At 43.8% G+C, this 20,241-nt stretch overlaps 1 protein-coding gene across 5 annotated transcripts in view; it reads left to right on the top strand.

The window, feature by feature from the left end:
- The window catches only part of MAP3K15 (mitogen-activated protein kinase kinase kinase 15), a 123,013-nt gene that overhangs the window by 69,384 nt on the left and 33,388 nt on the right, over nucleotides 1-20,241 (top strand). For all 5 annotated transcript variants that reach the window (XM_053202134.1, XM_027054690.2, XM_053202136.1 and 2 more), the window contains 6 exons: nucleotides 3,194-3,306; nucleotides 3,551-3,710; nucleotides 6,585-6,735; nucleotides 8,174-8,281; nucleotides 15,748-15,797; nucleotides 17,749-17,844. In XM_053202134.1, the coding sequence (XP_053058109.1) occupies nucleotides 3,194-3,306; nucleotides 3,551-3,710; nucleotides 6,585-6,735; nucleotides 8,174-8,281; nucleotides 15,748-15,797; nucleotides 17,749-17,844 (678 nt within the window). The remainder of the gene's footprint in view (nucleotides 1-3,193; nucleotides 3,307-3,550; nucleotides 3,711-6,584; nucleotides 6,736-8,173; nucleotides 8,282-15,747; nucleotides 15,798-17,748; nucleotides 17,845-20,241) is intronic.

The raw sequence follows: 20,241 nt of genomic DNA, 5'->3' as shown, positions 1-20,241 counted from the left end.
GTTTCAGGGGGTGTATCAGTTATCATTTGCTGCATAACAAATCCAAAAGTTAGTGGCTTAAAACAGCGATTTATAATTTTTCCTGATTCTGTGGATTGGCCAGGCAGCCACTCTGCTGGTTCCACTCCTAAAGTGCTGGTCTCACTCGGAAAAATGAGCTCAGCTAGAGGCTCAGGAGGGGTGGAAGGTCCAAGATGGCCTCACACACGTTTGGCAACTGGCGCTGGGTCTTGGTGGTTCACTTGCATCCTCTGCTTGTGGTTCTCATCCTGGCAGACCAGCTTGGTGGGCGGCATTCTGAGAGAATGTAGGTGGAAGCTGCGAAGCTCAGGCTCTGGAACTCACGCAGGGTCAGTTCTGCCTCACACCCTGGGTCACATCATAAGCAGATCACATGGTTACCCCAAATAGACTCCAGCTGTGGATGGGAGAAGTGACAAAGGCACACGTGTCGTGGGATGGGAGGGATTTGTGGCTATTAAATAATCTACCACAGGGGCAAGAGCAGAAGTGGGGAACAGGGGACGGCTGCAGTAAATCAGAGAAGGGCTGATGGTGGCTTGAGCCCAGGTGGTGGTGATGATAATGAGATGTCAGAACCTGGACATAATTCCAAGGCGGAGCCAACAGCTTACCTCACCCATTTCTGTCGCGAGAGCTCTTGCCGCTCCACTCCTAGTTCTCACTGCTTCCCCTTGCCCTCTCCCCTCCCTTGTTCTCCTTCCATACACGTTGCCGGCTGTGTCATCTCCCCTCTTCTCTCTACCCACTGTCCTCCCGGGTGATCCCAGTCACTCCCACACCATGGAACCGTTAGCCGATCTCCAGCCTAACCTGCGTCCTAAGCTTTGGCCCCACGTCAGCCCCCGTTTGCCCATCTGTCCCACCCAGAGGTGGTGCTGCTATGTAAGATGCAGTGTATCCAGGCTGAAATCTTCACCTCTCCACAAGGGATGGCTTCCAACGTCTTGCTTTCTCACTACCATTCTTCAGCCTCCTACACATAGACTTTTTTTTTTTTTTAACATCTGGTAATGTTCACTCATTTACCTCCCCATATGGTCAGTTCCCCATCGCAGCCCTTCTCTGTATCTTGCCTCACTCCCTGCCAGTCTTTGCTCATCACCACCACCGTGGTCAGTGCCACTTTTTTTTACTTTCTTGCCAGGAGTGTTCTAACAGTATTCCAAGTAGGCTCTGTGCTTGGTGTCTCTAAAGTCTATCCTTGTAGATTGAACCACTATGCCTTATTCCTCCTAAAGCTCCAAGACCCACCATGGCTCTCCATTTCCTATTAAATAAAAACTCAGACTTCTTAGAATACCAGTCTAGGTGCTCTGCAAACTTTCTCCAACCCACCCTGAGCCCCATTGCCCACTACCTGATACATGGCTCACTAAACTGAAGTTTCTTAGGAGTTTTGCAGACTCTCATCTCTGTTCCTGCCATTCTCTCTGTTGGAGGTTTCCTTTCCAAATCTCTGTCATTGCACATCTTTCCATCTTTGTGCCATATCTCGAGTTTCTAGGGGTGGCCCCACTTCTGTGAGCCCCTGTAGACATGGATTTGCGTAGTTTTAGGATACTTACCACATTCAAGTTTGTGTTTTCCCTAATTGCACTAGCTGTGTGTAGATCTTATTACCTCTACGATAGTATAGTTTCTTGGAGGGCAGGGACCTTATTTTATTCGTAATTGCACCTGATGTACTGTATGGTAGGAGTCGCTCAAGGTGCTAAGGAGCAATTAATATTGGGTAGAGCCGAAATAGGAAGCTGTGTTCCCATCACAGTGGCCAAGAATTCAGCCCTCAGGTAAGGAAATGACTGCCTGTGGCTCCTTCGCCAAAGTCCTAGGAGCCCTTCTCCATCCACTTCATAAGGCAGTGGTTATAGGAACAAATGAAGCTTAGTCTCTGGTATGGTGAGACCTTGGGGTTATCTTACCCAGGGCCTCAGGTGCTAATGTGGAACATGGGCACAGGGAGGCAGGGGGCTGGTAAGAGGCAAACCTGGGACTGCAATCCTGATTCCCAGTTCAAGTCTTCTCTGCCCCTAAGCTGGGCCTGTTTGATTTATGGATAAGAGGCATAGAGAAGTCACCCTCCCTGCACTCTTCCTAGATAGCTTTTGATAGTAAAAGTGGAAAAAAAAAAAATCAAATACCATAGGACATAATGAGGGAGGGGGAAGGTTTTTCAATTTTATTGGAATTTTATTGGGTAGGGTTGGAATGACTTCCTTAGTGTCCTCTGGTTCATCAGAGCATACTTGTATTATTAGCCCCAAAGTTCATAAAACTGAATTGTAATTGACTTTAAATGATAGGTTCTCCCTTCCACAATTAGTATTTTGTTGGTGTTTAACTCTCTTGTTGTCACACGAGTGATCAAATTCCTCCTGGTTTACAAGTCTTTGGTATGAACTGTGCCACTTAACAACATTTTAGTGTTGTTACTTCGTGGATCAAATTCTTTGTTCCCAACCATGATATTTCTACTCGCTCATGGAAGGGAAAGAAGCTCTTTATGTAGAGAAAAAAAGAATAAGAGAATTAAAATGGCACTCTTTAAACTTCAGGTGTAAAAATGGTACTCTCTATTTTGCATGTTGTTCTTTACCCCAGGGTGACAGATCCCTGCTCTTCTGTCACGCTGTGCCACTACTCTCGGAGCAATCTGGGGGCCAGGATCCTGCCGGTACTGCTTCGTATGTGAAAAAAAAAAATGACTCCATTTTGTGATAGAAGCAAACAAACACCCTGCAGAGTAATTGCCTACAATTGATGGAATTTTCGCCTAATAAAGAATGCTCAATGTACAAATGGAGTCTAACTTTTAAAGTGTGATTTGGACATCAAATTGTGGTCTACTTTGGGGGATAGGGTTATAAAAAGGTTTTAAATTTCTTCTGTGCACTTTAAAATAATTTCCTTATTTTATACAGTGATCATGGTTTTTTCATCAAAAAGTATAAAACTGAAGAAAAATTTTTAACTCCTTAGTGTTAATATTATGACATTTTCAAGAAGCTGTTTGAGTGCTTGGATGTAGCTGTTTGTAAAGAGGGAGGGGATCTGGAAAACAACCAATTAGTTGGTCAAAAAAAAAAGTTCATGAGAAGGTGGGCTTGTGCCATTATTTATAATTTTTTGCTTCTACCATAATAAGAGTCGGGCGGTTCTGTACTGGCAGGTATCGCAGAGGATTTGCGCTCCAGTCATCTCTCTATTCAGGAATTAACCTGGCAATTTTGCTGATAGTTGCGGGACAGCAATTTGAAACTTCCATGGAACTAAGGAAAATAGGTAAAGTTATTTTTGATAGCAGATGTTAATGTGCTTTGGTAACACAAATTCAGCATTAAAAGTTACTAGCATTTCGTTCAAATAACTAGCATTTTGTTTCAAAAGGAACCATTACTCTCTGATAGCCTGCCTGAGATGGTAGCCAACATAAAGTGGGTACTTTTTCCTTTGTCTGAAGGCTTGCATAATGTGATGGAAACTAGAAATATTTTTCATAACTTCATGTAAAATTCAAATTCTTAAGGTGTCCGGCTAAACAGTTTATTGGGAAGAAAAGGGAGCTTGGAGAAAATGAACAATTACTGGGATGTGGGTCAGTTCTTCAACGTCAGCATGTTGGCCAATGATGTCGGGAAGGCTGTCCAGGCGGCAGAGAGGTTGTTCAAACTGAAACCTCCAGTCTGGTGAGTCATGTCTGTGTGTGGCCTTCACTTCTCTCAATATCTGATCTCGTTCTGAAGGGTTTTCTCCAGAGAGGAGAGGGATAAATGCAAAAGACAGTAACGATTGCCGTGTTTCTCCTTCTGACTTCTTCATTAAAGCAAAGTTAGGGCACGAAGAACAGCTCTGAAGGCTCACTTGGTTTTATGTGACAGGAGGGAACGACAGACAGATGGGCACGTACATGCACAGAATACGTCCCTACGCGCTCTGTCTCCAAGAGGATGCTCTCAATCTTAGTACTTTCTTCAGGTCGTCATCTCGGTCCTCAAGAACAAAACCTTCCTCAGCACTAGTACGTATTTGTGAGAAAGCAGGTAGTAAAGCTGAAAGCACACCCACAAAGTGATGTGCATCACGCATGAAAACTGGAACTAAACGACCAAGATATGGTCAAGAAAATGGAGTCAGAGCAGTGGCCCTAGCCTAGCCCATCGTGTCGCCATGAAAATGGCAAGAAAGAACACTGGGAGGCATGGACTTGCGTTCATGGTTTATCCTAGGATAAGAAAAGCCCATTGCAGGGTATATTTTCCTCTCTCAGTGGTTCTCAAACTTCGGCAGGTATCAGAATCAGCTGTGTTGATTACAACACAGATAGCTGGGCCCGCCCTTAGGCTGTCTGGTTCCAAAGGTCTAGGGTAGGGCCTGAGGATTTGTATTTGCAAATGACAATCTGATGCTGCTGCTCTGGGGAACCACACTTTGAGAACCACTGTTCTGTGTGGTCTTTTAATTAATCTGGGTTTGGTATGTGACTCAGAGCAAGGTCTGTGAGAGGTGGGCAATAGCTGATTTGCCAATAGACATGAAGCTCCATTAGAATCGTCACTATGTCATTGACTCCTGTGGTCTCAAAATAGATGCTTGTTAGATATTTGTGTAATTAATAAATGTATGATGGATTTTCCCTGAAATATCAACAGTGGTGATCTCAAGGAGGTAGCCTAATAAGAAGTTTTTAATCTTTTTTCCTTATCTCTATTTTTCTGATTTGTCTAAAATGCATTTGGATTACATGCATCATTTAAAATTTTTTACTTTTAATGACCCGTGTTCATCTGTCCCGTTATTTCCCAGTTCACTGGGCCAATCTGGACTCCCAGGGGTCGGAATCTCTTCAGTTATTTTTAGTTGGACCCTTTTTCTTCCCAATCTGAAGGACCTAAATTTGATCCCCAAACTATATCAGCCTGTTGAAATTTTTCTGAGGCTGAGCCAATAGGGATTCAGGCAGAGTCTCCAGCCTTCCTGGAGTGGTTGCCGTTGCCAGAATTCTACTTTTAAAGTGCATTGCTGCACCTGAGCTAGACAGAGCCGACTCCAGGGAGGCGACAGCCAAGCCTTGAATACGTTCTAATTACATTAGTACCTACACTGACTTACAGCGTTGGGACCTGATATTGTAGGTCCGAGACCACCCTGAGCTTCATGATTCGCTAGAAAGACTCACAGAACTCAGGAAGGCTGTCGTACTCATGGCTAAGGTTTATTACAATAAAATTACACAGATTGAAATCAGCAAAGGCAAAAGGCACGTAGGACAGAGTCCAGGAGAGAGTAGGTACAAGCTTCTAGTTGTCCTCACCCAGTGGAGTAACATGGACAGTGCTTACTTCTTCTAGCAACAATGTATGGCAACATGTACGAAGTATTGACAACCAGGGAAGCTCACCAAGTCTCGGTGTTCGGGGTCTTATGGGGGTTCAGTCGTGTAAGCATGGAGCACCCATGTAGTTGACCTTAGTCACTGAATCCCTAGCCTCTGTAGAGATGGCACTGATACAGCGTGGCCCAAGGCCCCAGGTAAGCAAAAACACTCTTATCAGGCTGGATGTCCCAAGGGCTTAGAGGCAATGTCCCAGAAGCCAGTCAAGAGCCAGACCTTCCTTGGAATGTGTAGAGTTTGGAGGACCCAGGCCTACTGAATTAACCCTTCACTGCATGGTACCCAAGCAAGTCAGTCAGAGTCTAGCCGTGTGCCTTCCCGGAGCAGCCCCAGACTTTATCCTCAAAGAGCAACCTAGTAGTCCAGTGCTTTCAGTCCTTCAGTGCTCCATCCCCATTCACTACCAGTGGTGATGTGACCACCACTGCCCAACAGCTATGTCTCAGAAACTTCAGTTGGCCTGAAGACAGTAAAGAAGTGGGGAGATTGAAGACCTCGTAACTTCAAAATCTACCTGGTCAGATCTAATAAAAAAAATTCGATGAGTTTCACATTTGTGATTGTCTGGGGTCAAGGAGGAGAAGAGAGGGATGGGAGGAAAATGGCATGTCTATAGAAGGGAAGCATGACCCTTGTGACTGTGAAAATGTTTTCTATCTTAACTGTGTCCGTGTTGGTATTCTGCTTGTGATGTTGTTCTAGAATTTTATAAGCTGTCATCCTTGGTATAAACCAGGCCCAAGGTTACATGGGATCTCTGTATTATTTCTTACAAGTATACGTAAATCTACAATTACCTGAAAATAGAAAGGTTGATTTAAAAAAGACTGTGAGTTTGAAATTTTGTCATTTTGTAATTGCTTTGAATTTCAAACTACATTGTTATTAAGGTAGTTGTTAGAAAAATGTCTGCCAGTGTCTACACTTGGAATACCATTAGCCCAATGTTGGTGAAAAGCCATAACGTATGATTTTGTTGGACCAACTTATTTTGCCCGGTGTTCGGGCTTCTTTTGATTAAGTGTGTGGCTGCCAAATGATGAAGAAGCACTCACTACACACTGTGAATTTAAGTAAATTAAGCTTTTGGGGAACCTCTTTTAAAGGGAGTAGAATTGAATTCCATTTCTTGAAGGATCTAATTTATTGGTGCTTGTGGTTTTTCCAGGTACCTCCGATCATTAGTTCAGAACTTGTTATTAATTCAGCGCTTCAGGAAACCCATTGTTGAACATTCACCCAGGCAAGAACGGCTTAACTTCTGGCTAGATATAATATTTGAGGCCACAAATGAAGTTGCTAATGGACTCAGATTTCCAGTAAGTCATGCTAAAATCCATTTCTTTCAGATAGAGCCAAAGAAACTGGGGATTGGTGCTAATTATTGAATACTCTGAAAGGGAGAAAACCTTAGAGTTGTTGAAAATGTGAAGATACCCATCAGTCTTTGGTAGAATCAGCCAGGGATAGATCAGCTCACTAGAACAAGTTGGCTCTGCCCTCTAACATAGTGGTTCTTGACAGAATCATTTTGTCTCCTGGGGGACATCTGGCAATATCTGGAGACATTTTTGGTTGTCACAGCTGCGAAGCAGGTATTGCTACTGGCACCTAGCGAGTGGCAGGCACCTGGCGAAGGCCAGGGATGCCACCAGACACCCCACAGTGCATAGGATAGCCCCTCCCCCTACATAAAATCGTCTGGCCCCAAATGTCAGCAATACCAAGGTGGAGATACCCTGTTCTAAATCAGTGCAAGACTAATAGTAAAATTTTGGAATTTGACGCTGTTTCCCATTGAGCTTTGGTTTGCCTCCAATACCACTAATTAATTTTTAAAATGTTATTGCAAAGCAAAATGGCTATTAGCTTTTCATTAAGTTTTTGTTTCAATTTTATGACCATATTGTAAGGAGTCGTGAGTAAGATACGTAAGCATCCTAGACATTGAACTTGACATAATTGTATTTTGTATTTATGCCATGAGATTTTGTGAACATGCTGTGTTCAGGAATTTCATTAAACTGCTAATAGAGATTAAGTTGTTTGAAATGATTATGATAATGATTTTGTTCTTGGGTACTAAGTTTTAAAATCTTCTTTTAATTATGAAATATTTCCAACCTATTGAAAGGGACAAAAAAATAACAGACACTTGTGTAATCTCTACCTAGATTTAACGCTCTTAATTAGGTTGCTGTATTTGCTTTGGAAAGCCATTCATTCTCTCTCCCCCCTCCCCCTCCCTCTCCCTGTCTCCTTTCTCCCCATCTCCTTCCTCTCCCTCTCCCCCAGCAATAAAACATTACTCATGGAATGTCACCTCACTCTTCATTCCCTTGGATGTTTCATAGACTTGGACACGTACTCACAGATCATCCAGTTTGCTTCATTTCTCTCAAAAACTGTAGCCTCCCTCTTTCTTCTCTGCCACCTTGTTGGGCAGGCCTTTCTTGGCCACCCCATCTAAAGTGCTCGCCCCACCTTTATTCTGTCGTGTTTGCTTCACAGCCGTATAGGTGACCGTATTCCATGCCCCTATATGTTTGTTTCTTGTGTGCCCCATTAGAGCATAGACTCCTCCCCTGCCGTGGGGAAGGGACTACTGTCAAGATTGCGGTATCCCTGGGCCCTAGAGTAGTATTGGCACACAGTAGGTCCTCGAGTATTTGTGGAGTACAGCGCTTCCCACTTGCTCACTGGGCAGAGTGACCTGTCTGGGATATTCCTGTGCATCACAGAAATCTGTCCTTTCAGGTGCTGGTGATAGAACCAACCAAAGTCTACCAGCCTTCATATGTTTCTATAAACAGTGACGCTGAGGAGAAGACGGTTTTCCTGTGGCATGTCTCACCCACAGAAATGGTAAGAAAAAAATCTTCCATAGCTGTCTCTCGCTTCTGTGCTATTGAATCAGAAATTTGGTATTCAAGTAGGAGGGTCTGTGTTGCAGTACTTGAAAGAATAGGTACCTGTGCCTGACTGGTAAGATCTGTGAGTGCAAGAGGGTATGTATAATCACAGATGGGAGAGAGGATGCTGGTTTTCCCATTTGATGTTTCTTTGTGTACACATGTGTGGGTATGACTTTGTGTATGTTTATGCAAATGAATACAGTGTGGAAAAAAGAAGTTACACCCTGAGGAAGTGGATAAGGAGTAGTGGGAAAGTCCCTCCAAATCCCCCAGACCCTGTCCTTATTCCCATCCCCACTGACTTGGTGGATATTCATCCGTACCATTCTCTGCACTGCCTTATGTATGTGTAAGAGTGTGTATACGTGCATATATTTATTATTTTAATTTTTTTGATGTTTTATTTTTGAAACAAAACACAAGCTGGGGAGGGGCAGAGAGAGAGGGAGACAGGAACTGAAGCGGGCTCTGCGCTGACAGGAGAAAGCCCTATGTGGGGCTCGAACTCACGAGCTGTCAGATCATGACATGAGCCGAAGTCAGACACTTAGCCAACTGAGCCACCTAGGTCCCCCTATACATGCATACGTTTTATATATATGTTTGTGCGTGCGTGTGTGTATATATATAGAGAGTATTTTTGTTAAAGTGAGATCATACAGTATATATTTATTATTTTGCATCTTACTCTTTTTTAACTGATTCATACATCTTAATGTTTACTTATTTTTGAGAGAGAGAGCATGAGCAGGGGAGGGGCAGAGTGAGAGGGAGACATAGAACATGAAGCAGGCTCCAGGCTCTGAGCTGTCAGCACAGAGCCTGACGCGGGGCTCGAACTCACGAGCCGTGAGATCATGACCTGAGCCGAAGTCGGACGCTTAACCCACTGAGCCACCCAGGCGCCCCTGATTCTCACATCTTAGACATTATTTCCATATAGCACACAATGATCCCCCTGATGTTTTTGGTTGGAATATCCCCCATATTCCTGTATCAGGGTGGTCCATTTCTGAGTATGCTTGCACTGTAAATTATGGTCCCAGTCTCTTGCAGTGCACCTTTCAGCCTCACCTGTGCACTCTAGCTGATGATAGATGCATCGGTGTACGTCCTGGCGGTGTCACCTTGCACACTCCTATAGATTGTTTCAGGAGCAGAGATTCCCAGAAATGGACTTGCTGGTTTTAAAGACCACATATATTTAAAATTTGAGAGCTACTGGCATATTTGTCCCATTTCAATTTATATTCACACCAAGGATATAGGAGAGGGAACATTTTAATTGCCCGCTAAAGAGATCACAGAAATGCTGGGCCAGGCCTGATGTTTTGTGGTAGTAGCTATATTTTTGTCTCTGTGTGTCTAAAGTACTTCTTCAGCTCTTTTCTTGAATGAAATATTTTTAGTCATGAAAAGATCCAGCACCTTTGACAAGTGCATTCATTATGTGGGTCTGTTCACTATGTGTATGTTCTCATGGAGCGTGGGGGGACTTCTGCCATTAACTAGGCAAAGAGGGATTTTTCTCCTGGAAATAAGAGCGTGAGCAATTAGGTCTTCATCAGGTAAAAGTAAACAGTATCCTCAACAATGAAATGCAACATGGGAGAATAAGCGGAGGCTCAAAATCGTGTAAGAAATTCCTTATCAGAAATAGTCACGACACGGCACCTCCCCATCGTTCGGCTGGTATGAAGTCTGCCTTCTGGATGCAGAAGTTGCGGATGTGTGCTGTACGCTGTGGCGCCCGGAGTGAACAATCCAGCACTGTGCATGCTTCACGGTTTAAGAGAGTAATTCTCATGTGTCCTTAACCGCCACCCCCCCCCCCCCGCCCCACACACACACGAAACTAAAACCAAGGGACACAAGGACACTTCGGGAGGTGTTAGACATGGATATTACCTTGATTATGGTGTTTGAATATGTCCAAACTCATCAAATTATGTGCATTAAATATGTGCACTTCTTTGTCTATTATTATACCTCAGTAAAGATGTTTAAAAAAAAAAAAGGGACATGAAATCTCAAGTTGCCTTAGTACCCTTGAGCGGCTATAACAGAACACCGTAGGCTAAGGGCTTAAAGAATATTTCTCATAGTTCTGAGGGCTGGGAGTCTGAGGACAGGGTGCCCGCATGGTCGGGTTCTGGTGAAGGCCCTCTTCTTGGTGTGTCCTCACGTGGTGAAGAAGTGTCTCCCTTGTGTCTCCTTTAATAAGAGCACTAATCCCATCACGAGGGCTCCACCCTCATGACCTGATTGCCTCCCCTAGGTCCCACCTCCCAGTGCCGTCACATTGGGGTTTCGACAGCTGATTTGTGGAGGCACAAACATTCGGTCCACAGCACAAGTGTAAGCCAGTAACTTTTCTAAGATTTAACAGTGTAGCGACCTTCTCGTTCATCAGAGTCAGCAGCCATTAGGGGACATGAGCTGCTCTGATGTGCTTGGGGTTGTTGGTTTCTTTGGTTTGCTCCACTGTGTGTGTTAGTTTAAATACTGCAAAAGAAAAAGGGCCAAAATAAAATATACACATGGTGTTCAAACAGCTAGAGCTCCTTTGAAGAATGGAGATGTTCTGTTAAATTTGCCTCTTTGGTTGTTTTTAACCTTTTATGGAAGTGTCATAGACACTGAAAAGCACATCAGTCATAAATGTACAGTTTGATGGATTTTTGCCAAGTGAACACACCTGAGTAACCAGCGTGGCCAAGGAAGAGAACATCAGACCCCACTACCCGCAAAGCCTGGCTTACGCCCCCTCTGTGCCCCTCTCCAGTACCCACCCCCAGGAAGCACCCCGCTTCTGATGTTGGAGTTCTTGTACTAGAGACAGACCTTGCTCGTTTGCGTTGTGTCATTGATGCCACTCTGATACGAGAGGGTTTTCAAAATTGTGGTCTGTGACCTCAGTATTCCATTGATGTACGCACAAAACACCTCCTGTTTTGACAAGTACTTGGAGTAAAAAACCAATGTTATTCAAGTGACTCCTCAGACTTTTAGAGCCAAATGTTTTTGGTCTCCTGGAATTCTGCACACTTTGCCCATTTTATTTGAATCCTCTAATGGTTGCTGGCCCTTAACGGAAATTTCCATGGGTACATATACTGTCTCCCTAGTTGTAAATGTTTTACTTTGTATATAGTCTGTAATAAGAAAGGGAAAAGAACTATATAAGCAGCAAATGCTAGTTTTCCCTGACTGATGAAATGTTTTGCACAAGTGCTTGTAGTTGTCAGAACAAACGTCTGAGGGAAATATAAATTGCCTTTTTTTCTTTGAGAGGAAGCTTTTGCTTTTGCCTGCATTTGCATTTTTGAAATTCTGCAGGCTGTAAAAGCCAGCAGATTCGCCTGGAGTGAGGGCGACATTTCTCCACGGCGTTGCGTCTTCTCCCGGTGGGCTGTGCCCAGCAGGGAGAGATCAGGCACGTGCACGGTGTTCTGTCGCGTACTGGCGGACCACACTGCTGTCAGAGAAATTCAGTTCTGGTTTGCTAGCCAAGGATTCAGAAACTTCTGCTGGTAAATGTTTAACAGCCAGCTCTCCAGGGGGCATGGGAGCAGAGGGCTGACCCGTGGCGTTTGGCGGTTTCTGCGGTGTAACTACTCCCGCCGTGGCCAGTTTGAAGCCACGTCCGGTGGGGCTGCAAACGTGGGGTTGGGAGGAGGTGTGCACGGTTGGCCTTCCTAGACCGGCACCAGTGGCACCCAGTGCAACAGTGCAAGTAGGCTACCCGGCGTGGGGACAAATGCAGCATTGCCCCCTCAGCAACTCTCATGCCCCAGAGTCACCACTGGGCACATAGTAGCCACCAGCGCTGACTACGCGGGTAGGGCTGCTTGTTGGGGAAAGCTCTGTCGTCGTCCTCGCCACCTTTTATGCTTATGTAAGAGAGCCACAGGACTGACACGTCCAGAGTCTACAGAATTGTCCCAGATGCCCAAGATTCCTCCCTCAGAGGTCTGCATTCTGGGAGTAGGAGGGAGGTGCTGAGGCGCCCAGGGTCGGGGGAACCCTGGAGGCCTGTCCCCACCTCTGGCTTCCTGGCCCGTTTCTCCATAGCCCACCCTGGCTCTTGCTCCCAGGAAACTCTTCCTGGGAGCTTCTGACCCCGACATGTAAAGCTGTAGTCTTGAGTCCATTTCCTCATGATTCAGAGGGAAAGTATCCCCTCTCCAAAAGGATGAGGACGCTGCTGAAACGGGAGGCTCGGGATGGGAGGAAAACTGCCCCTGCGTTCATGATGGAGACGGTACTCCGTGCCAGGTGACCCACCAGGCCACTGGGTCAGACCCTGCACAGCCACCCTGACTTCCACTACCAGATGCTTCATGAAAAACCCCACTTGCACATCCAAGAGAGTGCAGGCTTCACAATTTCATTCACATAATATTCCAGAACAGGCAGAAGTTGCCGTTTCTACTCTTGGATGACTAGAGATGGGGGGGTTATGAGGGAAGTTTCTGGGCTGCTGCTCATGTTGTCTCTTGATTGATTTTTAGAGCATGAGAGAGTGTGTGTGTGTGTGTGTGCAGGAGAGGAGCACACACAGAGGAACAGAGGGGTGGGGGGGGCGGTAAGAGAGAATCCTAAGCAGGCTTCACGCTCACCGTGGAGTCCAACAGTGGGAGCGATCCCACGATCCTGGGATCATGACCTGAGCTGAAATCAAGAGTCAGATGCTCGACCGACTGAGCAACCCAGTGCCCCACATCTCTTGATTTAAATGCTGGTTACAACAAGTATTCATTTTGTGGAAATGGACTGTGACAATCACTGTGCCCTTTTGTGAATGTATGGTGTATTTCAATTCAGAACTTTCATAATAATTTTAAAACACTTGTACTGGCCCAAACCATTACTGGATCCCATGGCTTTCCAGATTAAAACTCATACTCTCGTACTGAGTGTCAAGCCCCTGTATAATCCCGCCCTCTCATTGTCCCCTGAGCTGGCCCACAGGGGCTCACATGTGCACTTCCGTCATCCTTATTCCGTGTAATTCCTTCTTCCAGTGACCCAAGTTCCAACTTTGCTGAGGTGTCTCTAACCACCCTCCCGCCCCTTTCACTCACTGTAGGCTACCTTCTTGCCTGTATCGTGTACACAGGATTTCCTGTTGCTTATTGATCGGTTTTTGAGAATGTCTCCCCAAGTGCTCTGCAAGCCCATGCAGGACTTGTATGTTTTATATCCATAGTATCTACAAAGCCGGTACCTCAAATGCCCATTGGTTATGATAGAAAGGGAAAGAGGAGTGTGTGTTGTTTACTTCTTAGCCAGCAAATCTTCCTCCCCAATCAAGAAGCTCCAGAAAGCTACCTCACAGTAAACCTACCATCTGGGAATACTTCAAAAACTCCTGTGGCTGAGGTTTGTTGTTGTTGTTTTTTTTAATGCTTGCGATAGAGCGCACCACCAGGGGAAGGGCAGAGGGAGAGGGGGACAGAGAATCTGAAACAGGCTGTGCGATGACAGCAGTGAGCCTGATGGGGGGCTTGAACTCACGAACTGTTAATGACGACCAGAGCTGAAGTCAGACGCTCAACCATCTGAGCCACCTGAGTGCCCCTGTGGCTGAGCTTTTTATGCACATGCAGCCTCTTGAAGGTATAGGTAGGTGGCCCAAGGCTGTCTTGAATCTGTCCTGGTTCCTGTTTCTGTACCCTAATCCGAAGGTAGGCTCCTGCTCTCCACCACTGCCTTCTTTCAGTGACTTTGAATAGAACTCTGAAATATGCTCAGTCTTTCTACATGGTTGGGTCCAGTGTGCTGGCTTTCATATTAGCATATGCTTTCATCTTTCACAGCCCTCACTGGTTCCCGTCTTCTATAGAGTAGAAACTGAGGTCCTGATGATGGTCTCCTAGGCCCTGCATGATCTTCGTCGTGAGCTCTCCAGCCTCCTCACCCACTCCCCTCAGTCACTCGCTCCAGGCATGCTCCCCTCTTGGCTGGTCCCCAAACATGCCAGGACACTGCTGCCTCAGGACCTTTGCACTTGCTGTGCCCGCTGCCTGGGACTGTTCTTTCCCCCCCAGATATCCACATGGTTCATGCCTTCACCTGCTTTAGCCTACTGCTCAAACGTCATCAGAGATGCCTTCACGGAACGTCCAGTTTAACATCATGACTCCTGCCCTACCTTGATGTCCTTCCTGGTTCTATTTGGCATTGTGGTGCTTTTCGTCCTCTGTCCTATTAAGTTACTACTTAATTTATTTTTCCTCTCTCCTCACTTGAATGGAAGCTCCATGAGGGCAGGAGTTTTGTGTTCTGTTATGTCCACAGTACTTACCCAGCACATAGTAGGTGCTTAATCAACACCTCTGAATGGATCTTCTCCCATTGAGGGCCATATTTCCCGTTTTTCCTGTTGTCGTTCCTCCAGGATGGCAGGTAACTTGTCACCCCACTGCTCATGGCTGTTCTCCTAAGCCGTATGCTCAGTCATTGGGCTCTGACACTTCTCTTGGGGGCTGAGCTGGTCACTTATGACATTGTTCAGGCCAACCAAATGTCTTTTCTTATTTTAAATGATTGTCCATTGTTGTGATGGATCGGTATTGTAGCCTTTGGCTCTTCTGAAAAGGATTTCAGATATTTCTTTTGAGGCTTAGCTTTGTGCAAAGTCTATGACGTGCGTGGAATGGCAGTGGAGGGAGGGAACAGTTATTTTAAAAAATCTGTCACGTACAGACTGAAATCCAAGTTAGTCTTTGTGTTAGTTATGATAATAAGGTATCTGCTGAAACACATAGCCCCCAGATATCAGTGTCTTAACATGATAAAGGATTATCTGTGCTTTGTGTCACATCCAGGTTGGCAGAGTCTCCGTTCCCTGTAGCGGAATAGAGCATGGCTGGGGAGGTTTTTATGAGCCCGGCCCACAGGTGGAGCACATCATTCCTCCTTAGACCCAGTTGGTCAGAACCTCATCCTGTGGCCCCACCTAGCTGCAGGGGTGGCTGGGAAATGCATTCCAGCTGTGTGCCCAGGGACAGAAAGAAAGATTGGAGAACACTGACTGGAGTCTGCTACAGTCTTGCTTCTGCAAACATTTTCACAGGTCACTCAACTTAGGTGGGCTGTTCCCAAACTCATTTTCAAGTTTTCCTGGTATGTCGACAGAAGATGAAAGTCCATTCAGTCTGTGTTTACTCTGTGCTTATACTCTTTCAAATTTAGATCATTTGCTCTAAACTGGATTAAAGATACAAATGAATTTTTAGGATACCTTAGAAAGTGTTTCAGGTCTTCCAAGTTATATAAAATATATTGCTCTAACTTATAAATCTCCATTGAAAGTAAAATAGCAAAAGTGACCTGAGAATGAAACCCCCCAAAATTTTTTTGCGTGGAAAAAAATCAAGCTCTACTGACTTTTGTCTTTAAAACCTACAGAAACAAATTCATGAATGGAACTTTACAGCTTCTTCCATTAGGGGAATAAGGTAAGAACGAACATAAGGAAAAATGGAATTATTGTTTTAATACAGGTGATAATGACAGTGTTTTATTACTTTAACGTTTCCACTTATTTATAATATGTGATATTTTCATTTTTAACAATCCGAAATAGACTATGAGCTCTTTTGTAACCCTTGCTCATGTGCTGCTAGTCAGGGCTTCTTGGCTTGTTGTAACACAATAGCTTTTTGTGGTATCCATAGACTAAAACTCTCTTGTCTCAAACTTTTCTTTAAAAATGAAGTTGTATCTCTAGAAAGAGAAAGTGTTTCTTGTTTAAGCCGTTGATGTTCAAGTGCTCAGGAAAACCCAGAAACCTAGAAATCTGTACTTCTACCAAGAAGGAGTTACTTGGTAATGCCACTTGGTTAGGGTCTCCTGAGCAGAGTAACGGAGCCAAGGGAATTGTTAGTAGCTGGGGGAGAGGTGGTGTAGTCCAAGGAGAGGTACGGTGCTTGCTCTTTGGACCAGGGGTGGTGACCATTTGGTGACCCTTGTGGCTGCACTCTGAGCCTCACTCTCCCAGCACAACCAAGGGTAGGAGCGGCTCTGAAGCAGATGTGAGTTCTAATCCCTCTTTCACTGTTTGACCTTGACAAGGTCACTCTAGGACTCTGTTTCTTCATAGTTTCCATTAAATTAAGGGCTCAGATTATAACTGTATGTCCTTTTTCTGATTGTAAGACCACAGGCCACTGAATGAATCCCCTGTTACCTCTAGACATGGTACGATCCTATTCTAGACATATCACTGTTTAAATTAGAATGTTTTTGTCACTTTAAAGGGAGGGGGAATAATTTAAGAACAGGGTAGTGAATTTGAGCAATGCTGCTCCAAAAATAAAATTCAAAAAGTGTTGAACATTTTGAAAATCTTATTACTCCAGAAACTAAGTGGTATAAGAACATGTACTTAAGAACCTTTTGTTTGTGCCTCCTCATGGATCTATCTCTTGCTGCCATTCACTCATCAACAAGGATGTGCAAAGGGCCTGGGGTGAGAATCAGAACCTGGAACCAAGGTGACACAAAGAACATGTGTTGCACATTCCCAGTGCTACCCAACTAACCGTGGTAGTTCCTTTACAAATTGGTTTTCAAAAATTATGTATAACCTAGTTTTAATTTTTTTTAATCTCCCTGTACTATTGCTGTTTCAACTCATTATTTGTCACATAATCCCTGAACACAGGAAGAATGGCTAAAGAAGCTGTGGATCTCAGGAAGAGATAACTTAGGGCAAGATACAGTGGCATCGTTTGAAGAGAATTTGGGCTTTTCCATAGTGCCACCTGGCTAAATGAGGGCCATTGTGTAGGCTTTGGCCCAGTGTAGGTATAGAACTTTCTAGCAGTTAAGTCCATCAGCAGATGGAGTATGGGGATTTTCTGTCACTGGGTATGTCCAGGAAACCTGAACGTCGACTAAGGCAGGCACTGTAGAGTCAGATCCCAACCTTACATGGAAATGGACCAGATAACATTTAACGCCTTTCTTGAGCTAAGATGCCATGTTTATTTCTGCCTCCCTTGTGTGGCCACAAATACTCTGTCCTGATACTTTTCAAGTCTAGTAATTCCTTTGGTACCATAATACGTTATCTCACAAATAAGCTTCCTGTCTTTTGTGTGAAATTCTAAACTTTTGAGGACAGAGATCATATTTCTTTCCCTTTCTTGCTGCTCTGTGCTTTGTTTAGCACTGCATATATGGTAAGTTCTCGAGAATAGAAACATAGGCAAGACCAATGTCCCTGCTAGTAAAATTTTCATAGAGAAACAGAAGTCAAATTTGGGGGGTATCTGTTAAAACATTAATGAATCTTTCAAATTTGCAAAATGAAAGAAAATCTATTACTAGATTTTTCTGAAAAATTTACAAGGGTTATCATAACTTACATATGGTAAGCATTCTTATGTTTTTCCAATTTTACAGCATATCAAAGTTTGATGAACGGTGTTGTTTTCTTTATGTCCATGATAATTCTGATGACTTTCAAATCTACTTCTCCACTGAAGACCAGTGTAGTAGGTAAGTTACAGCTGATTGAGGTGTTTGCAAACTAATTATGGCAATTCACTTTTTTTTTTTAAGGGAGAGAAAGTGTGAGCAGGGGAGGGGCAGAGAGAGAGGCAGAGAGAGAACCTTAAACAGGGTGCACGCCCAGCAGGGAGCCCAATGTGGGGCTCGATCTCACAACTCTGAGATCAGGACCTGAGCCAAAATCAAGAGTTGTATGCTTAACTGACTGAGCTACCCAGGTGCCCCATGTGGCAAATCAGTTTTAAGGGTCTTTGTTGTGAAAAATATTTGCCTTTTCTGAAATTTTAACTTTAAAAAAGTTACTTTTACAGCTTCATTGAGGGAAGAATCGCATACCATGCAGTATACCCATTGAAAGTGTACAATTCAGTCTTTTTTAATAAATTCCCAGTTTTGCCACCATCACCGCGTTCTAATTTTAGAATATTTTCATGACCCGCAAAAGAAACCTGGTGTCCGTTAACACTTACTCCCCATTTTCCCTCGCCCTAACCCCCCTAACCCCAGCCTTGTGCAAAAACTAATCTACTTTCTGTCTCTGGATTTGCCTTTTCTGGACATTTCATATAAATGTAATCATATCATATGTGGTCTTTTGTGTCTCACATTTTTTACTTATTATATTCCCATGGTTCATCTATGTTGTAGCTTGTGTGGGTACTTTATTCTTCTTGTGGCTGATCATTGTTCCATTGTATGGATATATTTGATTTAACTATTCATTTGAAAGGCACTTGGGCTATTTCCTCTTGTTGGCTATTATAAATAATGCTATTGTGAACCTTAACGTGCAAGTTTTTGCATGGACCTGTGTTTTCATTTCTCTTGGAGCTAAGTTACTGGGTCTTAGGTAACTCTCTCTTTAACCTTTGAGGAACTGCCAGACTGTTTTCCCACTTGACATTGTCGTCAGCAGTGTACGAAAGTTCTAGTTTCTCCACATCCTTGCTACACTTGTTATTGTCTGTCCTGTTGATTATAGCCATCCTAGTGGGCAGTAGGTAGAATCTGATTGTGGTTTTGATTTGCATTTCCCTAATGACTGATGATAGTGAGCGTCTTTTCATGAGCTTACCGGCCATTTATATATCTTCTTTGGAGAATGATCTGCTCAAATCCCTTACCCAATTAAAAGAATGTTTTAAACTTTTCATTTTGGGAAAACATTCAGAGCTATAAGAATGTTTCAGAAGGGGCACCTGGCTGGCTTAGTTGGTAGAGTATGTGACTCTTAATGTCAGGGTTGTGAGTTCAAGCCCTACGTTGGGTGCGGAGCCTACTTTAAAATTAAAAAAAAAATTTTTTAATGTTTACTTATTTTTAAGAGAGAGACAGAATGCGAGTGGGTTGGGGTGGAGAGAGGGAGGCACAGAATCTGAAGCAGGCTAAATTTTTTTTAAATAAATTTTAAAAAACAGTTTCTAATCTGGCCATTTGTAGCAACGTGGATGGAACTGGAGAGTATTATGCTAAGTGAAATAAGTCAGTCAGAGAGAAAGACAGATACCATATGTTTTCACTCATACGTGGATCCTGAGAAACTTAACAGAAGACCGGGGGGAGGGGGAGGGGGAAAAAAGTTACAGAGAGGGAAGGAGGCAAACTATAAGAGACTCTTAAATACTGAGAACAAACTGAGGGTTGATGGGGGGTGGGAGAGAGGGGAAACTGGGTTGTGGGCATTGAGGAGGGCACCTGTTGGGATGAGCACTGGGTGTTGTATGGAAACTAATTTGATAATAAAATTTCTATATATCTATATATAGAGAGATGGATCTATACATATATATGTGTGTATATGTATACATACGTATATATACATATATGTGTGTATATATATGTATAGATCTCTCTCTACATATACATGTATATATATGTATATACATATAAAAGAAAATTTCAAAGAAACAGTACAAAGAATTTCCATATGTTTCACCCAGAATTCTCCAGTGTTACTCCTTTACCACATTTGTTTTACATTCCTCTCCATATGCATATGATTATTTTTGTTCTGAACTGCTGAGGAATAACTTGCAGACATAATGCTTCATCCCTCTCGCTACTTGAGTGCATATTTCCTAAAAACAACATTCACTTGTATAATCACAGCACAGCTATCTAATCAGGAAATTAAGATTGATATGGTTCTCTAATCTACAGACCTTATCCCCATTTTACTTACTGTCCAACTAATGTCTTTCACAGCAAAACACAAGATTTTTTCTCAGCTCCGCACTCCAATCCACGATCATGTGACATTTAATGGTCATATCTGTGTAGCCCCTGTTTATCTTCATCATTGCTTCCTTGTTTTTCTTGACTTAATGCTTCCAAAGAGTACAGGCCATTGATCGTGTGTAGCCCTTCAATTGGGGGTTGTTGTTT

This window comes from Acinonyx jubatus, chromosome X, assembly GCF_027475565.1.
Source record: "Acinonyx jubatus isolate Ajub_Pintada_27869175 chromosome X, VMU_Ajub_asm_v1.0, whole genome shotgun sequence".
Taxonomy (NCBI): Eukaryota; Metazoa; Chordata; class Mammalia; order Carnivora; family Felidae; genus Acinonyx; species Acinonyx jubatus.
Note: the sequence above shows the minus strand (reverse complement) of the source record. Positions and strands in the feature narration are given on the sequence as shown.